The sequence below is a fragment of the Gekko japonicus genome, unplaced genomic scaffold (genome assembly GCF_001447785.1).
Source record: "Gekko japonicus isolate JY-2015 unplaced genomic scaffold, Gekko_japonicus_V1.1 scaffold359, whole genome shotgun sequence".
In the NCBI taxonomy this organism is placed as follows: domain Eukaryota; kingdom Metazoa; phylum Chordata; class Lepidosauria; order Squamata; family Gekkonidae; genus Gekko; species Gekko japonicus.
Window position 1 is genome coordinate 265,878 of NW_015166431.1, and position 23,698 is coordinate 289,575.

Here is a 23,698-nt window from a genome sequence, read left to right on the forward strand (position 1 = left end):
GAACCGCTCGGATTTGGCGTTTATGCTGTTAGCGGGGGTTGGGAGGAGAGCGCCTGACTACAGGAGGTGGATCGAGAGCCGGTGGGAAGACAGCGTGGGAGGTTGGCTTTTCTCGCGCGCGCGCGTCATTTTTCTGTGGCAGAATTCAAACTGGCGCTGACGGTTGTCGCCGACCCGGTCTCTCCCCCCCCCCCCCCCCCCCCCTCTCGACCATGCCTCTGTGCGAGGGAGAGGTGCTAACGGTTTTCTTTCTCGCCGTTTTCTTGTCGGGAGCGTTTCGAAGGCCGTTGGGACTGTGTATGGGGGGGGGCAGTGTTGCTATAGTAACTGAGTTGCCGCCGCCGCCCCTTTCACTGCAGCGATCGAGTTCTACATGGGAGTTGACAGAATCTCGAGGGCTCCACTTCCGTGGCGCATAAAGAGACAGGGTGGAAAATTCCCTGCGCCAGAAACTAACACGAGTAAATAGGGAACGGCGGGCGGTGCTGGGTGCTGCGGCCGCGGCCGCCACCAATGAAGCAGTCGCTGCTGTTCAATGTTGGTCGGGCGGGCGCGTGGAGTTACCGGCTTGTTGACGAGTAGGCTGGCCTGCAGATTTGGCGTGGGAAAGGATCGCCGAGAGCCTCAAGCTGCACTTTCGGTGTTCGTATAAACGGGGAAGGGGGGGGGTGGAGGAAGGAGGGGCAGATGGCTCAGTAGCTGCTCTGGGCGCCCCAAAGGCTGCTGAGAGAGCTTCTAGAACTGAAGGTTGGGATGCTGCTAACAATAATGAAACCATCTGTCATTACTTTGTTCATCCCTGTAACGTGTAACTCTGTGGAGCTGCTGTAAATGACGTTTCGTGTACTGTAATGCTGAGAGAGAAAAAACAGCCGGCGCTATAGGAGATACAACTTCCCCAACAAGGAATATTATGGTGCCGGTATGCTGAGAAGGGAATATCTTTAAGGTCTTACCATGTTGTCAGGTTCTCCCGCAATAAAGGCACTTTATTGGAGACATCTGACAATTGTAGGGGTATCTCTAAACTCTGGTAGCATAATGCAGAGTCACCGCAGCTTGAACTCTAGGATTGAACACTCCAGTACTAACAAGGATGGGGCTTCCTTGTTCAGTGATACCTGCTGTCTCCCAATTGGGAAGAATTCTCTTTAGTAGTATAACGTTTCTTGTGTTTGATGGTTCTTGAAAGGAAAAGCTTTACATCCATGTTTAGGAAGGAACATGTTGAAATGAGATCCTCAAGGCATAGTGAGGAAATATTGGAGCTGGGCAAGAACAGGACACTTGATAGCCTTTCTAATCTGAGTTTGGTTGTAAAACTATGATGCAGAGTTGTATTGCCTCCGAAGGAGATGACTGCAACTTTAGCAATCAATTGGGGCTTCATCTTTGATTTCCAAAGTGAGTTTGGTTAATGTTTCTTTTACTCAAATGAGTTCAACAGTTCTTTTATGCAATGATGTCTAAGGGGAACTAGCTTGTCAGTGGCCCTGAAAATAGAAGATAACAGTAAAGGGTAAATCTAGAAATGTGTACTTAGCACAAGTGCTAAGTACTTTTAGACCTCAACAGCAAAGGCTAGTTAAGTGCTATTTTACCTCTGATGCTGAAATTAGCACAATACTTTTGATATGATTGCATTTTCTGTTGTTGCATCAGGTAACTGAGAAATATTTAGAAGCTGATCTGCTTAAGTATTATGAGGTGTACTTTGAATGTATTTTAACGGTAGTATTATAAAGATGCCAAACTAGTTTTACTGCCTAACCAAAACACGTAAATTACATTTAAAAGTTAGACATCCTTTCTAGAGGTTGGTGTATTGAGCAGTATGTGGTTGTAGACTACTTTCTATAAGCACCTTGCAAACATCCACTGTTCAATATTGCATTTATAAACTACTCACAAAAATATTCAGGGTTTAAATTCTGGTCATACGTTCAAATTGAGACAGTAGTTAATAGGGATCAGATTAAAGTATTAGTAATTGTAAGTTCAGGTTAGTTGAAATCACATTGGAAAAACACAGCACAAATAGCAACAAAGTTTTGATTAGTGCTGCTGGTTTTGAGGAAGGGTTAATTGCTTTGTTGCCATAGGCACAGGATCATTGCTTATTAGACTCCTTTTCTGACTGAAGAGAAACTCTTCACGGTGTACCTGTTTCTACTACCAGGGGGATTTCCTCTTTCACATTATTCTGACTGAGAGCATACAGGTAATAAGTGCTTGTTGTTGAGCCCCCCTTCTGTCCCAAGGGGGTTTTTTGGTTGGAATATACCTTTTATTCTCTTTTCCTGTATACAGTTGTTTCAGAAGTCCTTGGATCTCCTTATCACAAGTAATCTTCAGATTGTGGACTTCTACAGGCCTCTGTAGTCTTTGGAGATGATCTGTTAGATTTAAACCTGGAGCTGGACACTTTGTACCCTGGGGAGATGGTGAGATCTCTGCCAGTGAGCAGAATCACATAACTGTTTGACCAGGAAAGTTAGAAATCCTTGGTGTCTACAAGAACAGCTATAGATTACAGTCCAGCAGAGCCTGCCCTTAAGGCCAGTTCTGGTTCTTTAGCAGTGGCAAAAGTCAATGCTTGCTGATGGATGCAGCAAAAAGGCATACAAGAGTTTATAACCCTTAATAGTAAGACCTAAGTGGTTCATTCATACTTTGGCTGTTAAGTCAAACTCTTAATATAGCTGTTTTTGAGCAGTTGGAATTTTGGATACTTCAACAAAAGTTTCAGTTGATAAATATTGTTTCTTGCAGTCAGGCTTTCTAAGAGAGTAGAGCAGCCTAATACTTTTAGATCTGGAACCCATTTTGAATATTAACCCAATTAACTTTCTCCTTAAATATGCTTGCTTTCTGTGTGCCATTTTTACACCGTATACACTTGAATGGATATCCTGTTTTTCATTCAGGTGGGTAGCTGTGTTAATCTGAAGCAGCAGGACAAAGTTTGAGTCCAGTGGCACCTTTAAGTCAAACATGAGTTGTGTTTAAAGTATAAGCTTTTGTGTGCAAGCACACTTCTTCCAATACAGTGATACTGTATCTGAAGGAGTGAATAAAATTCTGTTGGTCTTAAAGGTGCTACTGGACTCAAACTTATTTGTTCGTTACCTTGGACTTTGCCATATAACCTCTACTTTCACACAGGTTCTATACAGTGCTTTAGAGCCACATTCCTTCATAAGATAAACTTCCATTTCATTTACTAGATTATATGCCTTTTATATCTATTTTGTTCCCCTCTCCCCTTCATAACTCATTATCCTGTGTTTTCATGTACTGTGGTTTGACAAAGTCAGCCCAGAAATTTAGGAGCAGGATAAATTTTTCAGTCTTCAGGATTTTGTATTTTAATGACCATGTTTTCCAAATATACTTTGTGGAAAACCTATTCCCAAGCTCTTCACAGTTTTTCGTATTTTTTGTTAAATTATGAGGAAAGTGTTGTAGTTACAAATAAATATTGAGTAACTTTGTTGTCATCACAATGAAAAACTAATCTCAAACCCTAAATTTAAGTTCTTTTCAGTTAGTCATGATTTCATTATTGCTTTGAAAAGCACCATTTAATTGAATATTGGCATCAGTAGAGAAAGCAGCTAGTTAAGGGATGAATTTATCTACCACCATGTAATGGTGTAAAGGTAACATATCAGCAAACATGGAGTGTGGAAGATGTGCAAGGAGCAACTTTGGTAACACTGCTTGGAACTAGGGTGGGACTACCCATACAATGGCAATCCCATTGGGTAACCCCTTCAGGTTCTTGCACTTAACTGGGGTGCTAAAGATTCTAATAATTGCTGTGTACTGTTAAAAAACAAAACATTTAAACAAATAAAGGCAAGAATGTGATGCACATGTATTTTAAGCTATCCAGCAAAAAACATATTCTGATGTGAAATGATAAATAAGCTTTGAATCTACTGAGGATTGCCAAGAGACACTGCAGTGAAATTTTTAGGTGCCATGGTGACCTGATGCCTGGATTTATCAAGCCCTGTAATATTCAGAATTTGTCCTTCACTATGGTGCTACTGGCTTAGCATCACTCCTTACTAAGACCTACAGGCTTTCTCAGTGATATGTTTGTGTATTAGTAGCGTATAAACATGGCAATACTATCTCTTCAGTTTCACTACTCAAAATGGCTTAGTTTGAGCATGGTGAGCTTTGGGGCATAGGAAGAGTGCCTGTGACTTATCATGTGCAGAACATGGCTCAACCAGTGAATAACTTGCAATCCACCAAGCCCTATGGGGAAAAATTATAAAACCTAATTTAAAGAGTCATGTAAATTGAGTTACATGAGGGAAAAGAGACCCATTCACTCAAATCCCCCCCCCCAAGTCCTGCTTGTCAGTTTTCTTCTGCTTACTGTCAAGTGAACTTTACCTGCCACACCTCATATCCGTTGAATACTTCTGTTACTGCTTCTTTGAGCCTCAGCATATTCTAGTTGGAAAAGGGCTTGGAGGGAAGAGAAGCAGCAACTGCAGTGCTTAGGGAGAAGTGGTAGTTGCAGTTCTACCCAGTAGTTGCCCTTAATGGACTCAAGTAATGGGAATAACCTGCAAATTCACGGGTATCTGGAGTGTACTCTGGCATATTCCCTAGTGAGTGGTCAAGGGATGTCCTTTCCAAGTACACCCACTCGAAGCCATGATAGCACTAGCCAGAGATGGAAATAAAGGGAGAAAGGATGCAATTGTAAAATTTCTCTTGCCCCTACTCTTATTTCCCAGTTTCCCATAATGTGCATGGCAGGAGATAGTGCCCAGGTCACAGGTGCCTAGCAGGAGGAAAGCATATGTATCATCGATAACTGCATTTAGTATAGTAGGTGGTCACTAAGGTGAATCTCCCCTCTTCTGTTTATAGTAATTCCATTTCTTTCTTCCTTTTGCCCATACACACAATTCCTGTTTTGATTACACAAGTTAGGATGAGGATCTTGCTTTAAGACTTTTAAAAAACTGCTATAATATAGCATCTGTGAATAATCTTGATTTTTGTGGTGACCGAGTAGCAAATTGCTTTTCTTTGCAATTTACCAATTCTGATGCAGTCCACCAACCATATGGTGTTTTATCAGGGGGTTGACTGATCATCTTTGCAACCCTGGAATGGCAGCAAAACTAGGGTGATTGTAAAACACCTGGCAGGCCAAAATACATGGTTGGTGGACTGTACTTGTGTGATGTGACAAACTGTCGCCTGTTCTAAGGTATTTACATGGCACCGTTAAGTCTTTCAAACCTGTATATTTAAGTCATATTTAGTCTGTCTTGTTTAGTTAGCTGTGAATTGTTGAGTCAAGCTTGGGAAGGAGAACCGTGCAAGCTCTTCTCATTTTGCTATATAGGTTTAATTTGGTGTTGAAACCTTAGCAGTTTGTCATTGTGTTGGATTATGGGCATTCTTTAATGAAGCTACTTGTTAAACTGAAGAATGCAAACTTTCCTGTGTGAATTCCATAGTTGTGGCAGACCCGGTTTCATTTTTAAATGAGACAGATTGGGAATATTGGTGGCAATAAATTTCTTCTGTTGACTTGGACAACTTGTGACCTAAACTGAAGCAAGTGTGCCAGCCATATATTGTTGCCTGCTAGGTGCTGGTTGACCTCCCTGTCTTCTAGTTCCTGGCATATGTCTTATTAAGACTGACAGTTCCCCATAGGTGGTTGGTCTGAGTTTGGCTTTATGAGTCATAAGCTTGCTTTAGAAACTGTATGTTGTTAAAGACAATTCAAGACCTTCTTGAATGTCTGCTTATGTAACATGAATTGTCCAATGGAAAAGAATCTTAGGACAGTCTGCAGACAGTGTAACATTTGTGTAGCAAATCTAGTTGCCCTGGACCCCGTTCATACGAGGCAGTTTGGGCCGGGAGCGGGCCGGATTGGAAGCGCATCAAACGGGCGCAATCCCACGCCAACATCTGGCTGGCGTCGCGCCCCCGCCTCCAATCCGGCCCTTCCCCCGATGAAGCGCATCACAGATGAACCACCTACCTTCAGTGGTTCTTCCGGCTGGTCCACTTCATCCTGGCCATGGGATTGGCAGCGCGTCTTGCCACCGTCGCATCCCCGCCCCCCTGCCGTACTGCGCATGCTCGAGCATGCGCAGTTCGGCAGCCTCCCCCTCCGACTGGTAGCTTCCTCCCTGGCATCTGATCGTGCCGGGGAGCAACGGAGCGCGGCTACTGGGATCCGTGGGATCCCGCCACGGTGTTTCTTTTTTGGCGTGGCTTTTAAAAGCCGCGCTTCACCCTGTCTTTTCCCTGCCGTGTGGCAGGGGCCCTGATAGAGCAGTTTGGTCTTGTAATAGATCAAGGCTAATGCCCTGTAATTGCATGCTTGCATTTAAGGTCTGTTTCAACCACTGAAATCAAAAGGAAATACTTGACATTGAAGGAAAGGAAAAATAGTAAAGGCGGATTAATATTTCTGAGCCCTGAACTGAATGGTCCAGGCAAGCCTGATCTCGCTAGATCTCAGAAGCTACACAGGGTTGGCCCTGGCTAGTATTGGAGACCTCCAAGGAATACCAGGGTTGTGATGTAGAGGCAGGCAAAAACCACCTCTGAACATCTCTTGCCTTGAAAACCCTGTGGGGTCACCATAAGTCAACTGTGACTTGGTGGCACTTTCCACCACCAATGTGTTTGAACCTCAACTTGTGAAGGACATTGTTATTGCTAGGGCTGGGGGGGGGTTGTGTAGCTTGTCACTTTTCCTTGTTTATTGCTTCTTTTTTAGAGTCTGAGCTTTTTACATATAGAAGTTGATTTTTCAGACTCTCCAAGTTTATTTTTTCTACAGTAAAGAGGAGTAATTTAGAGATGATGTATGGGTTTGAAGATTATTCTTATATCCTATGTTTTAAGTTGATGAAAAAAATTATGAAGGTAAACCTCATGTTGCATCATTAAGACAATGAAATGTAACTAGGGATATGGATGCAAGTTAAAATATGAATTGATCCCAGTGTTGTCTCAGATCTATGGAGTAGCTCTGTGACAGCCTTTGACAACTTCATTTTAAAAATATATTTATATCCCACCTTTTTCCCCAGTGGGGTCCAGAGTAGTTTACATCATTCTCCTCTCCTCCGCTTAGTAAAATGTGTATGCCGTATTTATGGTTGCATGAAAGTATCCACTTCGGGGGTATGTATTTATACTTAGTATGTTTTAATTCTTCTTTTCTCCCCTTTTGGGACCCAAAGTCACTTACAAAAAGACACTACAGTTTAAGTAAATTTAAATAAATCACACTATAAGCAAAACAAGGTACACAACATCCTGAACTGGTGTCCATTGGGTTAGTGCATCAAGGTGATGGGTAAGAGGCTTGTGCCCCCATTCCTAGGCTTTAAATACCCGCAGCAGGAAAGAGAAAAATTCAGTCTGAATTTATCTTCCCACAATTCTCTTAGTGAACAGCTACAATGGAATGATCATACTTCAACCGAGTGTGCACTTGGACTGGCTCTGCCTTCATTTTCTGTTCTTTTTCCACTGCAGTACAGAAGGCTTTTTCTGCTCACCCCCTTTGCAGTTGGAATGGTGCTGAAAGCCATGAAAGCAATGGTTTCTGGCTTCCCTCAAGCTTAAAACAATGAGTCTCAGATCTCCTACTGTCTGAAATTTTTCCACATTGTTTTGTACTTTTTATCTTAGAAAAAATGCAATAAAGACAAAACACAAAAATTATAATTAAGCAAGTTACATAAACAGCGGAATCCCCAGTTCACTTTTAGCAGAATCCCTGCATATTGTAATGAACTGAGTTGTATCCTGGGACATTGAACTTCACACTTTCCCTGCCCAGTACTTGCTGAGCATAAGACTCTCTGTGGTGGAAGTATATGACAGGGAGTCATAAGACTCCAGTTACATGGTAGGAAAGAGGAAGACAAAATTATGACCTTAATGAGTGTGGATACCAAGACTGGGGGCAGCACATAAATCAGGGATGAGGAAGCACAACCTGAGTACCAAAAGATGTACCATAATGAGAAATAACTGTAAGTTAGAGTCATTGAGGAATTCTTTCCACCATGAAGCATCCTTCCTCCCTTACTGGTCCTCTAGGCATACAGGTAAAAAAGTAGGGTAGTGTCCTGGTCTCTGTCCATGCATAAAAGTGGCATGGCCTTTCAAAAGGGAACAGAATGATGGCTCTTTAGGGTTTCATAATCCAGGTAAGGTTCTAGAACCCCCCTGAGGATTCTGACCCATGGGCTGAAGACCCCTATTTTAGGTACCTACCAGTGCCATTCAGGCCTGTGGCAGACACACTTACTGCCCCATCTAAGCCTACAACTGGCCGAAGAGTTCCCACTGCTCCTCTGTGATTTTGAAAGTTGAACTTAATGATAGCTGACAAGCTTGTCAGCTTTTATGAAGTAACAACTGATGTCCTAGAAGTCTTAGAACTTTAAGAGCACACTGACGACAACTGTTAGCATGCTGTGTAATCATAATGGATCTTTCTTTAAGAAGTCTGCCAGACAATGTCGTTAGAGAACTAAGACGTTTGCTGTCTTGGAAAGGATCACTCTGATAGGCTCCCAGAAACAGACTTGCTGATTCCATAACTAACTAAAATGTGGTAAAATGAAATCTTTGAAAGAATATTAGCTTATATTTGGAGGGGTTTAAGTAATGATTCTGAAAATAAAAATTTTAATATAGTCCTATACATAAGAAGAGGAAGAGATTGGATTTATACCCCGCACTTCACTCAGAGTCTCAGAGCGATTTAAAAACTCTTTTCTCTTCCCCTCTCCACAACAGACACCCTGTGAGGTAGGTGGGGCTGAGAGAGCTCTGACAGAAACTGTTATTTTTCAAGAACAGCTGTGCCAGAACTATGGCTTGCCCAAGGTCATCCAGCAGCTGCAAGTGGAGGAATGGGGGAATCAAACCCAGTTCTTCCAGAGTAGAGTCCGTGCACTTAACCACCACACTAGCTTCTGAGGCTGGAACAGTTTAATCCAAACATAAGAACATAAGAGACGCCAATGTTGGATCAGGCCAAAGGCTCATCCAGTCCAACACTCTGTGTCACACAGTGGCCAGAAATACCAGTGCCATCAGGAGGTCCACCTGTAAGCCCTCCCACTGTTGACCCCCCCCCCCAAGCACCAAGAAGACAGAGCATCACTTGCCCCAGAGCCTCTACCTATACCTTGTGGCTAATAGCCACTGATGGACCTCAGCTCCATATGCTTATCTAATTCCCTCTTGAAGCCGTCCATGCTTGTAGCTGCTACCACCTCCTGTGGCAGTGAATTCCATGTGTTAATCACACTTTGGGTGAAGAAGTACTTCCTTTTATCCGTTCTAACTCGACCGCTCAGCAATTTCATGGAGTGCCCACGAATTCTTGTATTGTGAGAAAGGGAGAAAAGTACCTCTTTCTCTACCTGCTCTATCCCATGCATAATCTTATAAACCTCGATCATGTCTCCTCTCAGTCGTCGTTTCTCCAAGCTAAAGAGCCCTAGGGAAAGTGTTCCAACCCTTTTATCATTCGAGTTGCCCTTTTCTGCACTTTTTCCAAAGCTATAATATCCTTTTTAAGGTGTGGTGACCAGAACTGCACACAGTATTCCAAACAAACATTTCATGCTTGGGCATATCAATTTAAATAGTCAGTCTGATTGGTGACTAGTCTGTCCATGTCTGCCTTTGTGGACACTTGCTGAATGAACTCCTGTCCCAAATGAGAGACATGTTCGAAATGTGGTACTCATGTCCCCAAATGAGGTGATTAACAGGGTGATATTAAGTTCTATATTGCCCTGTTAATTATCTCATTTTGGGACATGAAGGCACATTTTAATGCTCTAACTGAAGTACAATGGAATAGAATTCATCTGACTAGAATTTTGTGATATTTTCGGAAACTGGTGTTAAAACTTTGTTCACCATGATCTTTAAGTCTTTTCTTACTATTTCATGGAAGAATTACAGAACACTCACTAGCCTTTTGTTTTTCTGTTAAACATACCTTGTATGTATTTCTAAGGTGGTATATTGTACGTGCTGTACAATATAGGTATTCCATGCAGGATACAGATTAAAAAATCTACATAGTTGTGCCAGTGGGGAGATCTTGACAATCCTTGGAGAATCTGTTTGCATTAAAAAAAAGTCCAAAACTAAATTATGGAAATATCCTCTCCCCACCACACACCAGCAGAAGTGATCACAAATTTAAAAGCCAACTGACATAAGATCATTCAGCATTGTGGTTTAGATGGGGAGGATATAAAAAGTGACATTTGGAGAGTAAGGGTTGAAGAACCGGAAGCCAGCTAGGGAGATGGGATTTCCCCCACCACACAAATCTTCGTGAGTCCTGCTCTTGTTAGGCTCTAATTTCCGAAATTAGTTATTCACTAGTAGAAATACAGTTATTGCACTATTCAAACTTTTCCACTTGAAAAGAAGCAAGATATGATAAAAGTCTTGAAGCAGTATTGTACCTTGGGCATTATCTGGTGGGTATAAATTGGCTTGTGCTGGCATCTTGCAAAGCTTTGAGCACTGGGCTCAACAAGAGGGCATTTTGTAGTTAGCATTTTATAGGGCAACTTGGTTATACTTCCTTGTATAGTAGGAGTAATTCTGTTGACTTGTACCACAACTTAGTAAAAGTGGTTGTTCTGAAGTTATTTGTAATAACTATAAAGGCCTGTTTCATTATTTCATGTTACAAACTGCTTGCCTTTACTGGAAAACAGAAAAGACTTATTTTCACGGAATTGCATGGTGCTTCTGATAAGATTCGCTTAACACTATCTACAAATAAGTTCAGGTGATTCTGTTAAATGGGGAAAGTTACCTATATGTTCAGGCTACATTTTTTTGTCTTATAGCATCAAAAGATGTTTGTAACTTCATAGCATGGAACATTGTATTAGGGAACTTATCAAGCAGTTCATACAGCATTATATTAAACTTTGACAGCAGCTATCCAGTGACACTAATTTGACATAAAGTTCAGCTCCTTTAGGCTAGTACTTTGATGACATAGTTTGGAATATACCATTTGCAATAACAGATCTCTTGAAACAGCTCAGATTTCTGCTATTCTTTATTGATTTACTTTACAAAATTTCTACCTCACCTTTCTGCTCTCATGATGCATTATTAGTGCTTTTCTGAATAACCTGTAACACTAAACCACTTAAACTATATTAATGCTATACTTTTCATTCATTAATTTATTGAGAATGGTACTAGTATAATAATCATTTGAATGAACTGGTTTAAGAGACTCCAGTTCACATAAGGCAACGGCTGTTTGTCATAAGCTACTAAGATCAACATGGCCCTCTTTAACATTTGGGCAGAGGATCCTCCATTGGACAGAACCTGATTTGGCAGCAGAGTTTTCAAGAAAAACAGCCTGTTTGCAAGTCTCAAGAGGATTAGTGTGGTTAAGTGTGCAGACTCTAATTTGGGAGAACTGGGTTTGATTCCCCACTTCTCCAGTTGCAGCTGCTGGATGACCTTGGGCAAGCCATAGTTCTGACAAGAGCTGTCCCTGAAAGAGCAGTTCTTGAAAGAGCTCTCTCAACCCCACCTACCTTACAGGGTGTCTGTTGTGGGGAGGGGAAGGGAAAGGAGACTCCAAGTGAAGGGCGGAGTATAAATCCGATCTCCTCTTCTTCTCCTCCTCCTCCTCCGCTGCAGCCTTTGGGAACTTGCATTCCTTTCCAGAATGTCACTAACTTGAAAATATCGTCTTGTCCCCAGCTGAATGTAAATGTCTGCCAAAACTCACCTTAGACTTTTAGCATTCTCTGTCCTCTACTTTTTCTTCTGTGCTTCCCTTAAGTCTCAAGGGTTATGAATCTGAGGATAGGGCTGGATTTATGTATATTAGAAGTTTTTGTAGGTAATCTCGAATTAATTGGCAGTATTTGGGGGAACCAGTGACTCTTTTGATGCTTATTTCCAAGGTAACTAACTTGACCTTTTTGATATTTTGCAGGCTGATCAACTGACAGAGGAACAGATTGCAGGTAAGGTTATATAGACTTATATGAGATCAACTTGATGTATAATTTATGTAATTGCATTATTGAAGTAACAGGTAATAAGAACATTTTTGGTTCCTACTTGTTTATAATTTTATTTCACTAATGCAGTAATATGGCTAAAATTTAACTGTAAGAGACTTTCCATTACTGTCTTAACAGTTGCTTTTTATTGTGTGGTTACTGTGCATTTATACTATAATGCTTGTTTTTCCTGTGATATAGTCAAATACTTGTGTGTAATGTTCTTGAAGTTGTAAAATAATGAAAAGATGAGAAGGTTTTTTTTCCTTGTGCATCATCTTGGTGTGGCGAGCCAGTTCAGAAATCTGGAGCCATATTAACTCTCCAGAGATGGTGACCAAACAAAGCAACCTTGTGCTTGGCACCATTAGCCAAATGTAAGATCTAAAAGTAAATTTTTGTATTAAAATTGTACTTATAACATTAATTTTTATGGGAGCATGTAATGAGCAGGAACTGGTTGCTGGCTTAATTTTGATTCTAGTTGCCATATTGGTTGTGCTCAACTGACAATTACATAGTAGTATCAAGGAAATGAAATAACTTTGTTCTAGCATTCTTCAAAGAACAGACCTTGAAATCTGTTACAATGAATATTGGCTTTCTACAGTATTCACTGAATATATAAAGGCTTTCAATTTCACTGTATTGGCTACAGTGGTACTGCACATTTATTCTTTTACTAGCTGTGGCCTGGAGAGTGTTCACTGTTCTCAAACTGGGTGTGCTTTGCTAGGTCTCTTAAATAGTGATTGGCATATCAGAAAGGAGCTCAGCCATTAAGGGCTTGCATTTTCTGAGGAGAAGCAAGATAAAGACTCCATGGAGTCAAGCCTTTAGTTTAATCCAATGGCAAATGACTTAACACTTTCTACTCTACGTGGAAAGCTGTTATTTGTAATATGTGTTGTCATCTACATAAGGTGTAAGAATGTAATATTACTAGATAATATAAGGAATATTGAAATTGACAGTGAGGATCTTTCCAGCAGAAAAGTGTTTTTTAATCATGCTAGTCCCATTCAGCACTAATAGTGTGATATTTTATCTATGTGCGATAAATGCCATGGGGGTTGTAAGACTACCTTATGAAATACCTAGCTGTAAGGTCAAAGAAACAATTATGCACAAAAAGTATGGGGCACTTCTTGGACCTGTCTAGTAATTCTGGGGAGTAAATATTATTTGTTGTGGAGGCACTGAAGTAGTCTTTGAAAGAGAGGAACAGTATAATACTTGGGGCTGGCAGTAACACTTGCTGTCTTTGTTAGAAGACAGCCATGCTGGCTCAGCTTCTGCCCCTTTTAGGCTCAGGTTAATTCCAGGATACTTTATACTAAACTTGCCTTTGAATACATAATAAGCTAGACATACTCAGTGACTGATTTTTATTCTACCACTGAAGTAGAGTGACTTATTTCTTTTTTCCTTTTTTGATGCAATTAACAAGTGGTTCACAAAGTTGATTAATTTAAATCATATTGGTCTTAGGGCATTAAATATAGATGAAGCCCCAAATGTCACTTAAGATTCAAGGACAGCACTAGAATTTGTTTTCCCTGAGATGTAATAGGAGCTAATGTGGTGTAGTGGTTAAGAGTGATAAACAAGTATCTGGAAGACCCAGGTGCACATGGAAGTTTAGTGGGTGACCTTGGGCCAGTTGTACTGTCTCAGCCTAACCTACCTCACAGGGTTGTTGCGAGGATAAAAAAGAAGAGAAAAGAATTATGTAAGCCACTTTGGGTCCCCACTGGGGAGAAACGCAGGGTATAAATGAATTAAATAAATAACTGATGTGTTTAATCCAAGATACCCACTGGGGACTCTGAATTTATCTATCCCCTTCCTTAAAGAAATCAGAAGAAGTGCTGGTAGATGGAAAGAATTAAAGCACTGAATGAAGTCAGTCTTTATAGTTCTGCTTTTTCCACACTCCCCTATTCTGCAACTACAGAATGGAGTGCACATTAATCCTGGGAAGCAATAATAAAGGAGCATATTGTGAATAGATTACAGATAATTTAGGGAAACTTTTTCATCTGTTTTCCTTATTTGGGGTGGAAGGAAAACATGTGAGAGTAGGAACTTTTTAAAGGGAAGGAAGCTATATTAATGAATGAGTATTTTCTGCTCAAATTCTGTTGTGTGATATTTAAAGTAGGAGATCTTTTCAGGCAAATGTATATAGTTGGAACACTGTAAAACTAGAGTAAAGGTAAAGGTTCCCTTGCTCGAAAGCCAGTCGAATCCGACTCTAGGGTTGCGGTGCTCATCTCCGTTTCAAAGCCGAAGAGCCAGCGCTGTCCGAAGACGTTTCCGTGGTCATGTGGCCGGCATGACTAAACACCAAGGCGCACGGAACGCTGTTACCTTCCCACCGAAGTGGGAAGTAAAACTAGAAACCAAACTAAAAAAACCAATTCCATTGTATGTTCACTCTAGAACCTGCCAAGCCTGGGGAAATGGCTAGAATAGAAATGCTTGGTGTAATTCTAGTGGTAATCAAGTGGCTATAGTTCTCTTTGGATACATAGTTTACTTGAAGGGAAGGAATAAGCTACATGCTGGTGCTGCATGTCAAAACTTTGAGTCACATTTAACATATTTGTGACCATGTTCCTGCTAATAACTGAGAAGAAATACTACATAAAAATAATATACAGCAATCATTTTCTCCTTTACCAAAACCTTATTACAACCATCAGATGACTTCTTTCTCCATCAAGGCAGCCAAAAGAAAATTCCAAAGGGTAGCTGGGTTAGTTGCAACCAAAAACAGCTAAGTATTGTGGCACCTTGGCTTAAAATATTTATTGTGGCATAAAGTCATGGATGCTAGAGCTCGCTTAGATGTATGAAATGTTCTTGGTTACCAGTTTTGTGTGTCTGTATACAGAGAAAGCACTCTACAAAATGAGGGTGGAAGAGTTAATGTATAATAAAACATTCATTATTATATGCTTTGGTTCAGTGTCTGCCATCTTAAAGTACATTTCTACATATGACTTGGACCACCCAACAGAACAGATGGCTGGAATAAGTATTCCCAAGTGGCTTTATGACAATGATCAGAGCACTGTTAAACTCAGCATGTAGGTTTTGAAAGTATTTAATTTTGGAGGAAGATTTTCTCAAGTGCAACCTACAAAAATGAAGGGAGCAATTAAAGTAAAATCCAGTCATAACATTTGGCAATACTTTAAAACGTGTGTGTGTGTGTGTGTGTGTGTGTATAGATAGAGAGAGAGAGAGAGAGAGAGTGTGTGTGTGTGTGTAGGTAGGTAGGTTAGAAAGAATACCACAGACTAAAAGGAAGCCAACATGGTTAAGTATTGTGAAGTAAACAAAAATGCTTTCCTTTTTAATTGTGGAGATTTTGCTCTTATGAGAAATTTTGCTCTAATGAAACAAAACACATAGAAATGAATTTGAGCACACTGCTTAAAGTACAGAACTCACTAACTTATTTAAATACTCAATAAATGAAACCAGTTAAGAGGCAGCTGGATAGGTATGGGCACAAATCGACTTATGAACATAAGTTCGTGGCTAATTTTGGGCAGTTTGTGTTCACAAACTGAAGAGCTGCCACAAACTTCCTCAGATTTTAAGGCAGTTTGTGGCAGTTTGTGAAGAAGAAAACAGCTGAACAATGGGGAGCAGAGAGCAGGGGTCATGAACCAGTTCAGTTCGCGAACCACCCTGGTTTGTATCAGTTTGTGGTTTGACAAAAATGCAGATTTTGCCCATCATAGCAACTGGACCTTTGGATGAAAAGTTTCTGGGCAGTTTTTTCAGAAGCAAGTGAAAATCTTTCCTAAAGAAATGCATGTGTATGAACCATTACTTTCCAGGAGGTTATCTGAGGAGGCATCCACTAGGTGACAACTGAAACTACTAATCTACAGGTTCCAAATTAACATATCACTTGGGGTCAGTAGTATCTCCAAGAGTATTTAAAAAATATTAGAGTTAGATTCCCCTGGGCCTTTCTGTAAATCTATTAGTCTAGCTTCTGTCCCAGGTAAACTGAATGTTAAAACAAAAATGGGAAATGTAAGAGCAAACCTTATCAAGGAACTTTTGTAAGGGAAATATTGCAATACAGATTTCTGTGGAGTCAAAGTATCATCAAGCTTGGGGATTGGTATTGTATCCTATTACCCTGGTTGGCTAATGGTAGTACATTCTGTGGGTATAAAGTGCACCCTGCTGACACAAGAGGCTGTTCCTCCTATGGAACATGCTACCTTTCTTAACGATGTGAGGGTATGACCCATAATACACTTGGACTTTGAAAAGTATTAATTTCTTGCCAAAGGTGGCTCCTAATGAAATAAAAGGGGAGATTGTCTTGTGGGTCAGTAACTGGTTAAATAACAAGAATGGCCTAATAATAAACACAGTAGTGTTTATTACTGAATCTGTGAGGGTCCTACATTGATCCATGTTGGAACTGGAGCTTATTTTAATTTATAAATTGGCAGCAGAGAGCCAGGTTTGTGGATGATGCTAAATTATTCAGGATGTGAAAGTCCAAGCAGACAACCTTTAGAAGCTTTTTACTTATTTCTTGTTGATCTTTATAATAGTTTGGATCCTCCATAGCATGGAACAATTTTTGTTTACTGATCATGACTTGCTTGTTACCTCCCAGTATAGCCCAAAATGGCACCTGAAAAGCTTATTCTTGGGCAACAGCCCCCCCCCCCCAGCAGTTCACACTACAGCAAGAAGGGGGAGGTAAGAAAGTCATGCTCTGCTAGCAGAAATCTAGTTGTGAAAACACTGGTGGATCCAAGCTGGTGCCTATATATGTTTGGATTATAGTGTTTGGTTCATATTGTTCCATTCAGAATGATGGGATAACAACAAACCAACAGGCTTTTGTCTTTCCTGTGAAGTTTCTAATATGTTTGGTCCTTTTCAGTGTAGAGGTGGGAGGCTTAAGAAATCATCAATGTTATAGGAGAAGTTCTGGAACTTGGATATACTGAAAACTGGCAGTTTGTTCCAATGAGGCAAAAATGAAGTACTATTTGTTAGTGCATAGCTAGCATATGGAGTTCAGGCTACATCATGAACTGGCTTAACTGTCTGCCACTGGCTTAAATTACATTAGATCCATTAGCAGCTGTTGGCTATGGCTCAAAGGACTTCAATGTTGGAAGCAGCGTATCTTTGAATAAGATGTTGGGGACATTAGTTTTCATTCCCTGCTGGAGACTTAGAATCACAGAATTGGAAGGTATCTCCAGGGTCATCTAGTCCCAACCCCCTGCATGATGCAGGAAATTCACAAATACCTCCCCCCACTGACCCCTGTTCCACGCCCAGAAGATGACAAAAAACCTCCAGGATCCCTGGCCAAACTGGCCTGGAGAAAAATTGCTTCCTGACACCAAAGTAGCGATCAGCATTTCCCTGGGTGTATAATAAGAGGCCAAGAGAACTAAGCACTGAGGCAATCCTTCCTGCCTTCCCTCTCATGATCTGCCTCACAGAAGCAGGAGTGTTGTCAGATGGTCATCTAGCCTCTGTTTAAAAACCTCCAAAAAAGGAGAACCCGCCACCTCCTGAGGGAAGCCTGTTCCGCTGAGGAACTGCTCTAACTGTCAGGGAGTTCTTCCTAATGTTTAGCCGAAAACTCTTAATTTCAACTTGTTGGTTCTGGTCCAGCCTTCTGGGGCAACAAAACCACTCCATACCTTCCTGCTATGTTCTTGGAAGTTGCTTTTTGTACAAACTGATACTGAGATCAGAGCTGAAATCAACTTAATTCTGGCTTTGCCAGTGACAAATGCTATGCAGGGCAATAGACAGAGGTATAACAAATTGTATTAAAATCAAATGACTTGGTTGTTCATCAGTTTCTTAGATGTGTTCTGTATGTGTAAGCTACATCAGTGGCTTTTATGATCTAAACATAAGTAGCTGTGTCTGTATATAGTTGCAAAAGTAACTTCTGCAAACATTTTCAACCTGAGCTGCTTAATCTTTCTGTTCTACAGAATTCAAAGAAGCCTTCTCACTATTTGACAAGGATGGAGATGGCACTATAACAACAAAAGAACTGGGGACAGTGATGAGGTCACTTGGGCAAAATCCAACAGAAGCGGAATTGCAGGACATGATCAATGAAGTAGATGCTGATGGTAAGCTTTATCTAAAGCAGTTCAGTTACTAATGCTCAAAATGATTTCTATTAACAGCTACTATTTTACAGGCAACGGGACAATTGACTTTCCGGAGTTTTTGACAATGATGGCAAGAAAAATGAAGGATACAGACAGTGAAGAGGAAATTAGAGAAGCATTCCGTGTATTTGATAAGGTATTCGATCAGTTGTGTGTGTATTTTCAGGGGACTACCCAAGAACAGTAGGTTGGGTCCACCAAACCATTAATAGCATTTATTTAATTCGTTGATATCCCACCTTTTCCCCAGTGGATACTTAAAGTGGCTTACATCATTCTCTGTTTTATCTGCACAACAACCCTGAGAGGTAGGTTAGGCTGAGAGAGTTTGTGACTGGCCCAAGTGAGTGTCTGTGGCACAAGTGGGGGTTTAAACCTGGGCCTTTCAGATACTAGTCCAGCATTCTTAACCACTACACTACAGTAACTTTTTAAATGTATGGAATATTTATTTATTTATTTCGATTTCTTAACCACCCTTCCCCGCTTGTGTGGGGCTCAGGGCAGTTTACAACGCCATAAAATCCAATACAATTTTAAAACCAGTGAAAACTACAGTTTAAAACATTCAACATAGATATTTAAATATTTTAAACAAGATGGCATATTTAGCATTCAGCTCTTCGGGGGGGGGGGGGGTGCTGGACAGGTAGTGTGGGGATTTTGTCCGTCAGCTTTTGGGGGGGGGGGGGGTGCCGGGCAGATGTAAAGGAACTGTCGCTGGCCTCAACCAAAGGCCTGGCGGAACATCTCTGCCTTGCATGCCCTGCATAATTTTAATAGATCAGACAGGGCATGGATGTCATTCGGCAGAGAGTTCCACCAGGCTGGGGCCAAGGCCTGAGAAAGCCCTGGCCCTGGTCGAGGCCAGCTGGATATCTTTGGGGCTGGGAATCACCAGGAGATTCTTATCTGCTGATCTCAGTGCCCTTTGAGGGACGTATACTGTGTCCCCCTTGGGATATGGCTTGGGGAGTGGCAGAAATCAATCTTCCTTCTTGTAAGGTCTCGCTCTACTTGTAAACATGTTTATGCAAGAGTTGTCGGCAATGACTCTAGAGGTGCAGTACACACATTGTACTCCATCCCACTCTGTTCCTGAGGTGAGGCATAAAAACCTTTCTTGTGGCACAGGGTTGCACGGAGAAAGGAAGATCAAGTTCATGAAGCCTTTCCATTCTGCTGGAAGATTTTAACTGGTGTGCTTGTTTGAGCAAAATTTAACCTGCGTGTTGCATTGCTCTGGCTGTTTGAATGCATCTATAAGTGTTGGGAAGTACAGAAAACAAATCAGATCTCAGCCTTCACTGATGCTGAGACTGCTCGATCCATTTTGTGGGGCAGATAAGTTTTTTAAAAATAATTTATAGTAAAGAGCCTGAGGGCTGATTCTTGGATGACGTCTTGTACTTGAGTGCTTTTCACGGAACCTAGTATTTGGAAGTCTGATATGAGGATCTGATTTCTATAAACTGCAGTTTCCTTTTTAAAAAGCGGGCATTGACCCTTCCTATTGAAAAGGAGAACGTTGGGTTTCATACTTAACCACCTTATCTGATGTAACTTGCATAGTTTTGTATTAGGGTACCTATGTCAGTGTACAAAAATTCATGCAAGTGGTGACCCTTAGATGGGGAAGATGTTGTAAACCACTTTGGGTCTTCCTTGGGGAGAGAAGTGATCTAGAAATGAAGATGGCAAAAAGTGACTGGGAAAGAAATAGCTATCAGATGAAGTGGAGAAACCAGAAAAACAATTATTTCTGCAAAGCATATAGTATCAAACTTTGAAGAAGACAGCACAGAATACTTTATGGATTCCACCAAAATGTACAGCAGGCAGCAGGATTTCTGTTTGCAAAGCAGTTTCTTGCCTTGCCCTTCCTTCTGTAGCCCAGAATGCCTCCTGAAGTACTTCTGTTGGGGAATTACCAGGAACAACATTTGGGGCAAAATTGGAGGACTGCTGGGGGGGAAACTGCAAAAAATGCCTTCTTCCCTCATTGTGTGCATGGGTCTGCTTAGTATCTCAGTCATTGTCTTGCTTGGGAGATCTATGAAAATATTTCATTTTAACTTAAAATAACTTGAACAGGTTAAATTTAAACAAAATGTAAACAATAAATGTTTCTTATGAATGCTTTCCAAATCCGATGTAAACTAAGATTCAAAAATTGATGCGATCTGAACACATCAGTAGCACAATATCTTAAGACCTGACTGGTACAAAGTTACTGAAATACAGATGTCGTGTAGTTTTAACAGTTTGTTCACTCTAAAACTTTAATTTCCAAAATTTCATGCAAATGCAATAACTAACTTGAATTATAATCATCTATTTTTATATAAAGAACAAATGAAAACCAGCTTAGGAGAACAGAATAACTAAATGTAACTGTCTAACATAGCTAGGTGCGTCATAGGGCTGTGCATTTATAGCCTCCACAAATATTAGATCTTATTTCAAGTTTTGTGTGAGACTTAAGCCCATAATTGCAGATTTAACTCTGCTAGGGAACCATCTAGTTTTACAAGCTTTCATAGCCTCTTGTTTGGGCTAGCCATCCACTGCATCATATTACTGACACAAGTTATTGGCTGCTATGCTAGCTGGTCCATTTGAACAAACCCAAAAACACTAAATATCTTTTCTTAAGACCAATCCCACATTCAGATGACAAGTTGCTTACTAACTGGTCTTAAGATATTGTGCAATAATATGTTCAGTTCGTATTGATTTTTGAATCTTAGTTTACATCTGATTTGGAAAGCATTCATAAGAAACATTTATTGTTTACATTTTGTTTAAATTTTGTATAACTTAAGTATTTAAGTTTAAGTTACATAGTGAAGCAAATACAAAAGATAACTCGACCACTAAAAATTGTCGGAACTTTTTTCTAAGGAGTGGAGCAGGAAGTTCAGAGGTGGAAGTAATGCACCTGAAGCTTTGATAAATATAGCTGTTGATTTGTCTGTCTGTTGCATTTACAGCAGATGTAACTGAACATAGTTCTGGTTACACACTTCTAGAAATATGGGTATAATATCTTGTTCAAATCTGAATATAACAAATATATTTACACTGCTAACAAAGGGACTTTAAACATGTGTTCCAGGATGGTAATGGCTATATTAGTGCTGCAGAATTGCGCCATGTGATGACAAATCTTGGAGAGAAGTTAACAGATGAAGAAGTTGATGAGATGATTAGAGAAGCAGATATTGATGGTGATGGTCAAGTAAACTATGAAGGTAAATTTAAGTATTTATTTACTCTGTGTGTATGTTTACATTAGGGATGTGTATTTGGTTCATCTGAACAGAATGCATCCCCAAAAATGGCCCTTTCGGGCTGCTGTGGGCCAATTCAGATTCTCTGATCTGAATCGGCTTGCTGCCGAATTTTGGTGGCATTTTGGCCCCATTAGATCCTATGGGCCATTGAAGTCAATGACGAAAATATAGGGTATATTCTGGGGGCTGAGGGGAAGGGGATTTGAGGGAGAGACTCCAAACCTGTAGGGTAGCTGCTGGAGCCTCTCCCCAAGATACCCACCAAGTTTCAAGAACCTTGGACCAGGGGTCCAGTTCTAAGGGCTCCCAAACAGGTTGCCCCCATCGCCTCCATTGTTCTCTATGGTGGGAAAAAAGTAACAATGGAGGGGATGGGGGCAACCTGTTTGAGGGCCTGTAGAACTGGACCCCCTGGTCCAGTGTTCTTGAAATTTGGTGGGTGTCTTGGGAAGAGGTTCCAGCAGCTACCCCGCAAGTGTGGAGCCTCTCCCTCAAAGCCCCCCCCCTTCAGCCCCCAGAATATACCCTCTGTTTTCGCCATTGACTTCAATGGCCCATAGGATATAATGGGGCCGAAATTGACATTCGCCTGGCTCCCCAATGTTACTGCTGAAATTGACATGCGGGAGTCTTTCTGCCAGCCGAAATTGATTCTGCCCAATTCTGCCGAATCGGGCCAAAAATTTTTTTTTGCACACCCCTAGTATACATACACATATATATGGGCAAACACATATAACTCCCTGACCGTACTAGTTAGGTTGCAGAACTGCAGCTGTTTTCATATGTACAGCAAGACTTTCAGGCTTCCCCTCAGACTGTAGGCTCCCTCAGCTCCCCGGATAGTGATCTTTGAACGTTCAGTTACCTTCCCAAATTAATGGTCCCTGACTATTTTTCTGTCAGACTTAATTGGTGGTTGGCCTATTATTGCAGTTTAGTTTGGCCACCTGCATAATTATAAAGTTGCCAAGCTTCTGACTTCGGGTTGAGAACATCTTCTGATTGAGCAATAAAAACAATAAAATTGTCTGAAGTCCTAACACTTGAATCTGTCTGATCTTGGATAGCCAGCAGGTAAATCTTAGGAATCTTTAATCTAAACTGCACCTAGATTATTGGGAATGTGGTTAGCAATGAATGAGTCTTCTAAATTGCCATTGCTTTTCTTTCTTTTGGTTTATATGGAAGAATAGCCTAGAAGAGCAAAAAAGTTAGAAAGTAAAAATAAAACCACAATCCTATTACTTGCTGACCTGTCGTCGAAGATGCGAAGTACTTCAAAACCATTGTAGGCATGCATGCAATTTCTATAGTGCTGGCAAGGAGGATGATCTTGCCAAGACAAGAAGGTTTATATAGCTCTTGATTGGAACACGTTGCAGCAGATATTCTTGAATAAAACATACTATTTTTCTCTCTGCAGAGTTTGTACAAATGATGACAGCAAAGTGAAGACACTGTACAGAATGTGTTAAATTTCTTGTACAAATTGTTTATTTGCCTTTTTCTCTGTTTGTAACTTATCTGTAAAAGGTTTTCCCCTACTGTCAAGAGAATATGCATGTATAGTAACGAACTCATTCCTCCATGTTTTCCCCTTTATCTGTCATTCTGATATTTTGGGAAAATGATCAAAGTAACAAATGTTTGCATGTGGCTTACTCTGGATATTTAAGCCCTTCAGCACTTCTACAGCTAGATGGTGTTGGTTAAATGAGGGAACATCTAGGTTATGCCTGTTTAAAATTAGTTATTTTAGGAAACTTAGCATGTTGTTGAAATGTAGTCTTAACTCTGTGTGGACTATGGACAGTCAACAATATGGAACTTAAAAGTTTGCACTATTGCAAAACGGGTGTATTATCCAGGTACTCGTACACTATTTTTTGTACTGCTGGTCCTGTACCAGAAGACATTTTCTTCTATGGTTTTATGCTTTTAACTATGCTTTTAACTCTTTTGTTCAGCCACTTATTTTCAAAGAATCTGCTTATGGCACAACTTGCCTCAAAACCATTCCAAGTTGTATATTTGTTTTCCAATAAAATATTACAATTAACCCATATTGTTTCTGTGTACTTCTGAATTTGTACTT

At 40.6% G+C, this 23,698-nt stretch overlaps 1 protein-coding gene across 1 annotated transcript in view; it reads left to right on the forward strand.

Moving 5' to 3' along the window:
* CALM2 (calmodulin 2 (phosphorylase kinase, delta)) overlaps positions 1-23,668 on the forward strand; it is a 23,934-nt gene extending 266 nt beyond the window's left edge. The window contains exons 2-6 of the mRNA XM_015411862.1: positions 12,035-12,065; positions 18,119-18,262; positions 18,334-18,440; positions 21,423-21,558; positions 23,027-23,668. Of these exons, the coding sequence (XP_015267348.1) occupies positions 12,035-12,065; positions 18,119-18,262; positions 18,334-18,440; positions 21,423-21,558; positions 23,027-23,055 (447 nt within the window). The 3' untranslated portion in view covers positions 23,056-23,668. The remainder of the gene's footprint in view (positions 1-12,034; positions 12,066-18,118; positions 18,263-18,333; positions 18,441-21,422; positions 21,559-23,026) is intronic.
* Positions 23,669-23,698: the final 30 nt, after the last annotated feature.